General features: G+C 52.4%; 1 protein-coding gene across 1 annotated transcript; it reads right to left on the bottom strand.

Annotated features, from left to right (window-relative positions):
- Positions 1 to 9128: 9128 nt before the first annotated feature.
- LOC113408712 (pepsin A-like) lies at positions 9129 to 10643 on the bottom strand. The gene is made up of 3 exons (XM_026662094.1): positions 10509 to 10643; positions 10284 to 10376; positions 9129 to 9278 (listed from the first exon to the last, which is right to left on the bottom strand). Exons 1-3 carry the CDS (start codon positions 10641 to 10643, stop codon positions 9129 to 9131), a joined length of 378 nt encoding a protein of 125 aa, XP_026517879.1.
- Positions 10644 to 10671: the final 28 nt, after the last annotated feature.

Below are 10671 nucleotides of genomic sequence, written 5' to 3' on the forward strand. Positions count from 1 at the left end.
CGGCCCAGCACCGCCGGCCCCGGGCTGCCCGGCGCATCCCCCCCCCCGCCGCCCAGCACCCCGCCCAGGATTTTCCCGGACATGTCTGGCTTTTGGGGATTTCCCCCCGGACGGGGATTTGAATCCCCAAAAGCCGGACATGTCCGGGAAAATCCGGACGTATGGTAACCCTACCAGACAGCAACTGTGAAAAAACGGGACAGGGGGTGGGGGGTAATAGGCACCTATATAAGAAAAAGTCCCAAAAAATGGGACTGTCCCTTTAAAAATAGGACATCTGGTCACCCTACGCCAGTGGCGCCATGGAGCCAGGTCCATGCTCAGAAGGGGCCCCAGCCTGCGCTGCTTGCACTGCGCCCTGAGACCCCACCAGCCCGCTGGCTCTCCCCACCACTAGCTCCTCTCTGGCTCCTCTTCAGGGCCGGCTCCAGGCACCAGCAAAACAAGCAGGTGCTTGGGCCAGCACATTTCTAGGGGGGGCATTGTGGCGCCGGCCATCATAGGTGCCGACTCCAGGGCATGAGGAAAAAGTGCCCCCGCTGCCCCAGCTCGCCGCCCCAGCTCGCCTCCGCTCCGCCTCCACCTGCTCCTCTGAGCGCGCCGCCGCTCCGCTTCTCCCCCCTCCCTCCCAGGCTTGCCACGTGCGAAACAGCTGTTTCGCGCAGCAAGGCTGGGAGGGAGGAGAAGCCGAGCGGCGGGCGCTCGGGGGAGGCGGCGGTGGTGGAGCAGAAGTGAGCTGGAGCAGGGAGTGGTTCCTCTACCTCCCGTTACTTCCTGCGCCCCTCCCACCCTAGCTCACCTCTGCTCTGCCTGCTCCCCTGAATGTGCCGCTTCTCCACTCTCCCTCGCCTGAGAGGGAGGGGGGAGAAGCAGAGTGGCGGCGCACCCGAGGGAGCAGGTGGAGCGGAGGTGAGCTAGGGTGGGAGGTCGCGGGGGGCCCCCAGGAAGCAATGGGGGGGGGAAATGCGGCACGCCCGGGGGAGGAGGCAGGGCTGGGGATTTGGGGAAGGGGTTCAGAAGGGGTGGACTTGGGGCGGGGCCAGAGGGCACGAAAAAAAAGGGGGGGGCAAAAATTTTTTTGCTTGGGGCGGCAAAAATCCTAGAGCCGGCCCTGCTCCTCTTCGCCCCTTGGTCCCACCCGCCGGCTTCTCTCTGCCTCCTGGCCAGTCCCCAGTGCACCTCAGGCTCCGGGCAGTCTCTGCTTCCCACCACCTTTGGGGCCCCACCTGTCTCCCTGGAGCTGAGGCACTTGGGACTAGTGCAGAAGCCTGGCCAGTCTCAGCCAGTTGGGGGGATGACAGTGCGGGGGGCTTGGCTGGGCCCCTCCAGGCAATTGGGTCCTGAGGGAGGCTGTCTGGGGCAAGCCCTGGCCTGGCTGATCGCACCTCTCCCGAGGGGCCAGAGCTACTCCCTGCCCCGGGACCTGCACTGGCAACTCAACCCGGCAGATAGTCACCTCCCAGCAGGGCCAGGAGGCAGGGCGTGGGGGAGGGGGTGTCTGGAGGATATGGGCAGTGGGGGTTGCTGGGCTGTGAGGGGGTGGGGAAGATCTATGTGCTGGGGCACTAGGGAATGGGGGTTCTGTGTGGGGTGCTAGGCAGTTGTGGTGGGGCTGTGGGCAGGGGGTGCTAGGCAGGTGTGGTGTTGTGCAGGGCGCTGTGCATTTGTGGGGGGGTGCTGGGCATAGTGGGTCTGGGGGGGCTCTAGCCATAGGGAATCAGAGGGCTGTTCCAGTGTTGGGGGGGGGGCTCTGTGGTGTGGCATGGGCCCACCCCCATGGGGAAGGGGCATGCTGGCAGCACAGGGCTGGGTGGGCCACTGTGCATCTGGCAACTGCCGGTTTGTAAATAGTGCCCTTGCACTGGGCTTGGCGGAGCAGGGTCGCCCAGGCTAGGCACCAGGTCGGCCCGTCGCTCCGTGGACTGACCCCTCCCGTGCCATGCTCCATTGCCCCCATGGGGGCCCACAAATATGTTTGGTGCCAGGCCCACAAAAGGTTAATCCGGCCCTGGCGCAGAGCACCGGGGTTCTGGAGCTGAGGGGCCAAGCATGTTTGGTGGGGAGACACCTCCATTCCCTTCCCCCAAGCACTAGGCCCTGCCCATGGTTCCTGCATAAGCCACAACCCTCCCAGGCCCCAGCTGACTCCCTGCTTCGTTAACTCCTGGGCACGGCGTAGCCTTGGCACAGGAAGAGTTAATTCGATTCCAGACAGTCCCTGCCTGGTGTGGGCAGGCGTGAACCCGGAGACAACCGTGGCACCTAGAGCAAGCACCATCATGCTGAGATAACTACAGCACACGCAACACCAAGCTGCCGCCAGGACCCCCGCTCGACGGTATTGCTGCCGAGGCATTTTCTGCACATGGATTAGCCCGGCAGGGGCTATTTGGGAAACTCTTAGTACCAGATGTGATCGCGCAGCAGCAGTGCTAACAGGCTTCGGGCCCCTGGGCCCAGACCTTTTCTGTTTACTCTGCAGAAACAAAGGGAGCTGGGAACGATACCTCTGCCTCCATCCCCACCTCCTCATGTAGATTTTGGGAGATGTGGTTAGAAACTATCAAGGGAAACAGGGACCCTGGGATTCAGATCTCATTTAATGTTATCTAGGATTTTTTGTTTGTTTTTTGGGGGGAGGGGAGAGTTGGTGGATTTAGCCTTCATGGAATCCAGATTCTTCCCAACCTTCCCCTTTGCTCCCAATCATGAAGGTGTTGCTGATGAGACCCCTGTTGGCCCTCACTACCTCTTCTTCCAGGCATCACCATGCCAGTGCTATCTTCTCCCTGTCTCCTGCTGGGCTGGAGGAACCGGGCACCCAACCAACACCAGAGTCGTAGTCATGTCTTTACAACTTTACTTGACTATTGACATCACTCCTTCCCTGATCGTCTAGACCTGGTTGTATCAGCTCCCGACTAGCTGGCTGTTGTCCTCATTCCCTTGACTGCCCTCTGCATAATTGATTTGGTGTACAACTGACTCTTTCATTAATGGACTCCCGGCATAATTGTTTCATTATTGATTCCTTGTGTTATTGCTGCAGATCATAATTGATTCACTATATAATTGCTTCCCCAGTTAACTGACTCACTGCACAATTGAACAATAGCAGATCCAGTCTGTGCTTTCCTATCACTCTCTTCACTCCCCTTCTTTACATCAATGTCTATGTAGGGATTTGCTCTGGGTACAGCTATCAGGCCCAGCCACTCCAGCTCCATCAGTACAAGTAGCAGTTTTGCTTGTCTACACTAGGGTTTTACACTGGTGGCTGAAATTGAGCCAAAACCCCAGTGTATGCAAGGTTTTTGTCTTTGGTGTCTCTTCAGAGCTGGATGACTTCCCGCAATGCTGGGACCGTCCAGTAGAACAAGGAGGCTCCCTGTGAATCCCAATACACAGTTCATCTTGCACTGATTAAACCCTCTGTACTCAGTAAAGCTAATTCCTATCAGACACATTCCTGCCAAGTCCAGTCCTGTCAGTAACAAAGAAGAACAGCAAAGGAGACTGCCCTGGGGCAAAATAAGCACAATGAGCATGAAGATGCAGATGGAGAGTAAAGATATAGAAGGCATAGAACTAGAGGGGTGGAATTAGATAAAGATGTGATGGGGGGATAGGTATAAAATGCCTAGAAAATTGGCATCCTGATCCATAACTGGTGCATCTAGATGCTGTTGCAATATAAATAAATTATAACATTAGCCACTGTAGGCATTGAATATCAACCTCCACCATGTGACAATGGTATGTATAACCTTGGTTAACCCAGATCATATGATGAGCCAGGAAATAAAGATCAGTTTCTTCCCACAATCGCTGTGTTAGACCCATATTAACTCCTTGTTAACTCCAAGTTAACTCCTTGGCAAAAATGGAGTGAATGAAGCCCCCTGACTCTGTTGTCTTCAAGAGCAAATTCTCATGAAAGCAAGGGGTGTTGACAAGAAAAGGTGAAATCCTCTACATGGCAGGCCCAGTGGCATTGAAAATCTCCAAAATGAGAACACCAAGGACACTGTAAACTGTTGACAAAGTTATTCAGGTGTAATGGGTTCAGTCACAGAGTTCTCCTTGGGACTGTCACCTGATGTGCTGAAGTTACCTCTGAGCCCCTTTTCCCTGCCAGCTTGGGACTCCAGAACCCTGTCTTGTTGAGCCAGACATGCTAGCCTGCTGCAACACAGACCAAGGTCTGGTCCATGCCCCCAAAGCTGCAGACTTTAACCAAAAACTGCTCAGCAGGTCACCTATCTCCTAGACACCCAGATCCCAATGGGATCCAAACCCCAAATAAATCTGTTTTACTCTGTATAAAGCTTATACAGGGTAAACTCATACATTGTCCGCTCTCTAATAACACTGATAGAGAGATATGCACAGCTGTTTGCTGCCCCAGGTATTGTTCACTTACTCTGGGTTTACTAATAAATAAGAGTGATTTTATTAAGTATAAAAAGTAGGATTTAAGTGGTTTCAAGTAATAACAGACAGAATCAAAGTAAGTCACCAAACAAAATAAAGCAAAAGCACCCAAGTCTAAGCCTAATACATTAAGAAACTGATTACAGGTAAAATCTCACCCTCAGAGATGTTCCAATAAACTTCTTTCACAGACTAGACTCTTTCCTAGTCTGGGCCCAATCCTTTCCCCGGTACAGTCTTTGTTAGTTCCAACAGCCATCTTAGGTGGAAACTAAGTGTTTCTCATGACTGGAAGCCTCCTTTGTTCTGTTCCACCCAGTGGTGAGCTGGAGCCAGTTCGCACCGGTTCGCGGGATTGTTAAATTTAGAAGTCCTGCGCGGGACAACCGGTTCTAAAAGGGCTTCTAAATTTAGCAACCAGTAAGTTGAAGTGACCCAGGAGCGTAGCTAGGGTGGGAGCAGGGGGAGCGGCTGCTCCCCTGAGCACATTATCCAAAAGTGGCGCCTTAGGCGCTGACTCCGTGGGTGCTCCGGGGCTGGAGCATCCACTGGGAAAATTTGGTGGGTGCAGAGCACCCACCAGCAGCTCCCCGCCCCGCCCCGCCCCCCAGCCCCAGCTCACCTCCGCTCTGCCTCCTCCTCCTCCCCTGAACGCTCCATCCCACTTCTCCCCCTCCCCCCCGCTTCCCGCGAATCAGCTGTTCGAGCAGGAAGCCTGGGAGGGCGGAGAAGCGGTGCGGCGGCTTCACACTCAGGCCTATGGAGGCGGAGGTGAGCTAGGGCTGGGGGGGGGCAGCCCACGCCACAGCAGGTAACCCAGGGGGCGCGCAGGGGAACCGCTCCCCACCCCAGCTCACCTCCGCCTCCGGCTCCCTGGGCCTGAGCGCAAAGCCGCCGCTTGTTTCTGGAGCCCTCCCAGGCTTCCCGCGCGAACAGCTGATTCGCGGGAAGCGGGGGGGCTGCGAGCTCGGCCTGACCCCGTGCTCCAGGCGCTGCGCGGCGGCGGTGTGGCCCAGCTCCAGCCAAGCAGCGCGGCTGTAGCGCCGCCAGCCACCTCCAGGCAGCGCGGTAAGGGGTCAGGGAGCGGGGGGAGGGGTTGGATAGAGGGCAGGGGAGTTCGGGGGGGTGGTCAGGGTGGGGGGGTGGATAGGGGTCAGGGCAGTCAGAGGGCGGGGAACAGGGGGGTTGAATGGGGGCAAGGGTCCTGGGGTAGGAGTCATGAGGGAGGGGGGGTTGGATGGGGCGGGGGGAGGCAGTCAGGGGCAGGGGTTCCAGGGGCGGTCAGGGGACAGGGAGAAGGGGTGGTTGGGTGGGGCAGGGCTCCCGGGAGGGGCATCAAGGAACGCGGGGGGTTGGATGGGGCAGGAGTCCCAGGGGGCGGGCCACGACCCCCTTGTGGGGTGAGGAGGGAACCGTTTGTTAAGATTTTGGCAGCTAATTACTGGTTCCACCCCCTTTTATAGCTTTGGCAGAAGGCGGGAATCTTTTGTCTCTCTGGGTCCCCATCCCTCCTAAATGGAAAAGCCCCAGGTTTAAGATGGATTCCTGTACCAGGTGACATGGTCACATGTCCTGTGAGACCCCCCCCCCAAGCCTTCATTCTTCCTGGCCTGACTCACAGGAAGGCTTGCAAGTAAACAGAGCCATTTACAACCAATTGTCCTAGTTGATGGGAGCCATCAAGATTCCAAACCACCATTAATGGCCCACACTTTGCATAACTACAATGGGACTTCAGAGTTATATTTCATATTTCTAGTTTCAGATACAAGAATGATACATTTATACAAATAGGATGACCACACTCAGTAGATTATAAGCTTTGTAATGATACCTTACAAGAGACCTTGTGTGACAAGCATATTCCAGTTCCATTATATTCACACTCATAAGCATATTTCCATAAAACATTATGGAGTGCAACATCACATCAGGCATTCCAGGAATACTGTGATTCATACAAATATGTCAACTGGGAATGATGCATTTTCTCTGCAAAGAACAAGGGGCCATCTGAAACCACTGACTATTATATAATACATGGTCATGTGAATTTGGACAAGTACCAGATGGACTAATCAGAGACAGACTTATTTTTGGCATAGCCAATAACCAGGTCAAAGAAATGTTGTTGCAAGAAATGGACTTGACTTTGCAAAGAACAACCTGATCCAAAGCCCACTGGAGTCAATGGGAGTCTTTACTAGGCGCTGGCTCAGACCTTAATTGGTCTGTCAGTCAGCGACCGTGAATCAGAGCAGGTGATACCAGAAATTCCCCAGACTACATTTTGTATTCCTGACCTACATTTTTAAATAAGCAAAAGTCACTCCACCATTGGAAGCTGTAGACCACATACGATTGGAAGCTTAGGGTCACATGATATGTCTCAGCAGCCAGTAACTCTGAAGTAAACAAGTGTCAGTGAGCATCAATGAATGTGTAGTAAAAAAAAAAAATGAATGAAGTTGTAAAGTTTAAAAAAAGCATATAGAAAGTTCAGACAGGACAATATAAAATGATGACACAGTTGAGACAGATAGAACAAAGAAGATCAATTGGAAGAACCAGCTGTAAGAGAGAAAAGTTGGGAGAAGAGTGGAGAAAAGCAACCAGGCAAAAAAGTTGAAGCAGCCGCAGTGGCAGAGACAATACAGTTAAATCACCGTAAGCCTGTTAGATTGTATCGCATGGCATAAGCTAGTATAGTGATAGAGTAATGGTATTAGTATGTGGATGTATGCGTGTGTTAATTGTGGTTTAAATATGTAAAATTTAAAGTACATTTGAAGAACTGCTGTCAGTGATCTATTGCAGACTGGCCATCTGCAATAGAGCACATCACTTAGAATCATTTAAACTGCATGCTCTTGTGGTTTAAATGATCTTTAACTTGCAATAGGGGAATTCATGTCTCATTTTTAATTTTAGATCATATCGCAATAGGGATTACTAGTTACATTAATAAAAAGATCAGGTTTTGGAAAAGAATACTGCCTGTGTCACTCATTTTATTGAAAGGTTGTATCCATGTCCTTTAAATGTTACCTTAACTATCCCGGAAACCTTTACCTCGGGAAGAACAGATTAAAGGGGCGATAAGCTATTCTAGGAGTGCCCCAAAATCCAATTTTTGGGGTAATACAGGGACTGCACAGCACCAACCGCTGGGCAACAGGGCAGCTCCCAGCCAGCTCCAAGGTGCTAGATGGCAGAATAGGCACATCCAATGAGTGGGTGTGAATCATTGCAGCCAATGAGCATCCTCTGGGCCCCTCAGATGGAGCGCTACAGTGCAGATAGCTCAGTAGGAAACTGCAGGGAAGGACAGAGGTCAGGTCATTAGGCTACAGAACCAGACCTCACCGCGCTCCAGGCCCAACTGGGGATAGATGGGGCCTGCTGTGATAAGCAATTAACAGTCCTGCCCTCCTTAAGGCATCAGGATTTGATAGCATGGCTCACACCCAGAAAGCCATTTCACAAGTTACTGTTGGAAGTAAACAAATCAAACAGATCAGGAGTGAGATGTGTTGGCACAGAGGGAGGTGGGGAGGGGCAAGGCAGGAATAGCAATAGGAGCTCCCCGTCAGGAATGAGGGGCGCTCGCAGAAGGTACATCTCCCTCTTCACAGTGGTGGATGTGACGTTGTGCAGTGTGCTGGCAAGTGAGTAATAAAGTCTTGCAGTGACATGTGATCATGTCACCTGAACTGGAATCCATCTTTAACCTGGTGCTTTTCCAGTGAGGGGGGGTGGAAACCCAGAGGGACAAAGGGTTCCCGCCTTATGCAGAAGATATATAAAAGGGTGGAAGAGAACAGAGGAGGGGAGGAGCCATCATGAAGAATCCCCTAGCTACCACCTCAGCTGCAACAAGAGCTGTACCAGGGGAAAGAACTGTGCCCAGGCCTGGAAGGTGTCCAGTCTGAGAAAAAGCTTACTGAAGCATCTCTGAGGGTGAGATTATCTGTATTCAGTTTGATTAGATATAGATTTGCGCATTTTATTTTATTTTGCTTAGTGACTTACTTTGTTCTGTCTGTTACTACTTGGAACCACTTAAATCCTACTGTCTGTATTTAATAAAATCACTTTTTATTTAATAATTTACTCAGAGTATGTATTAATACCTGGGGGAGCAAACAACTGTGCATATCTCTCTATCAGTGTTATAGAGGGCGAACAATTTATGAGTTTGCCCTGCATAAGCTTTATGCAGGGTAAAACGGATTTATTTGGGTTTAGACCCCATTGGGAGTTGGGCATCTGAGTGCTAAAGACAAGCACACTACTGTGAGCTGTTTTCAGGTAAACTTGCAGCTTTGGGACAAGTGATTCAGACCCTGGGTCTGTGTTAGCGCAGACTGGAGTGTCTGGCTCAGCAAGACAGGGTGCTGGAGTCCTGAGCTGGCAGGGAAAACAGGGGCAGGGGTAGTCTTTGCACATCGGGTGGCAGCTCCCAAGGGGGTTTCTGTGATCCAACCCGTCACAGTGGAATCTGAGTCATTCACCCCATCAAAGAGAAACAATTCACTCGAATGCACTTATATTACTTTATTCTACTGTGGGTAAAATTACAGGACAGAGGGTGAGTGTGGTCACTAGACCGATACGCAGTGTTGGGGCTCTAGAGAAACAGAGACTCTCCAGGGTCAGTGTTCCATGGCAGTGTCCTAGGGATGGCGCTGTGTTCATGCCACAGAGGCCAGGGCCACCTGGTTGTTGGCCCTGTCGAAGACAACGTAGTACTGGCTGATGAAGACATCTCCAAGGATCCAGAGCTCTCCAGAGGAGGTGGGGATGTCGATGCTTTCAAAGCCAGAGCTACAAGAGCCAGAGTCCTGCACCAGGAAAAATAGGACATAATTATTGAGCAGGAACTTCAATAATCCCTTGAGTTATCATCCTGTAGAGCTTGCACATACCTGTGCCTGTGCCTGTACCATCTTCTGCTGGGCTCTCAAAGCTCCCAAGCTAAGGAGCATTAGGCTGGGTCAGGGCTTTGATGGGAGATCTCTATGGGCCATAGGGAGTGGCATTGGTGAGTTGGTCCCCAATGTTTGGAGCTATTTAGATACCTAACCCCTATTGACCTACCTTTGTGGATCTGGGCCTCAGAACAGCCTCAGTGCCTCAGGGTTGAGGGCCTGAGGCTAAGGGGTGCAAACTTTCAAATGGGAAGAAAAGCAAGGTCCTTACCACTTCTGTTCATGACACATCCCTTGGGGAGACAAAGCATGCTCTCCCCAGGCTCCTGGCCGGATTCCAAAGGGAGCGATTACTTTCTGCCACCAGAAATCCTGCTGTGATTATAAGTGGATTTGGACTTCCCCACTACCTGCTATCAGCTGGTGTTGTTGTGTGCTGTTAAACAGCTTACCTGTTCCTCCCCAGATGGGAGCAAACTTTTATCATGGGGGAGGAAAACTCCTTCCTGATGCCCAGGTACCCATGCCCTGGAACGCAAGGCAGTGATCTCTCTTGATCTAACTTCCCAGCTTGGGTAGCTGCTCATTTAATTCTCTCCCAGCCCAGTAAGGCCCCTGCCCTGGTGATCTCCTACGGTGGCCAGCTCTACAGGCTGCTTTACTTCTCTTGCGGTATGTGACTTTCACTGTGGGCCTTCCTTGATTTTGACCGTCCCTCCCCTTGGATCCCTTTGGGGGAAGAGCTCTCTGCCTCCCCACTCTCATAGTGGGGACAGAGTCTGAGCTGTGTCTCAGTGATGCTCCTGCAGGCTCATGCCGGCTGTGCAGGGGGCAGTTGCCAGCATGCTCAGTGCAATGGCCTCAGGCACAAGCCCTCGTTAAGAGGCCCCAAGGCGGCTTTCTGAGCAGAACACTCACATCAAGAATGTAGGCACTGGGGGGCACAGGGAACTCGATGCCGTTGATGGTGAAGACGATGTTGGGCAGGCTGCTCATGGCACTGCAGCTGATCTGCAGGGAGGAAGTTAACACATGGAGGAAAGGTTAGGCGTGTCTTGGCCACTAGGCTCTCCAATGAGAGAGATGGAGCATCACATCCATGTGTAGCAGACAGCTCTAAAAGTGTCCGTCTCTGATCCCTGCCCTTACCGTGCCATCGCTGGCGCCAATGTAGGACTCAATGTTGGAGATGCCAGTAGAAGGCCCAGCCAGCAGAGAAGTACCAGTGTCAATTATAGCCTGGCAGCCACCAGAGCAAGCGATGGTCTCTCCGTTCATAGTAATGCTGGAAGAGAGAGTCAGGGGG

Source organism: Terrapene carolina, unplaced genomic scaffold (genome assembly GCF_002925995.2).
Source record: "Terrapene carolina triunguis isolate 2854851 unplaced genomic scaffold, T_m_triunguis-2.0 Scaffold22553, whole genome shotgun sequence".
NCBI lineage: Eukaryota > Metazoa > Chordata > Testudines > Emydidae > Terrapene > Terrapene triunguis.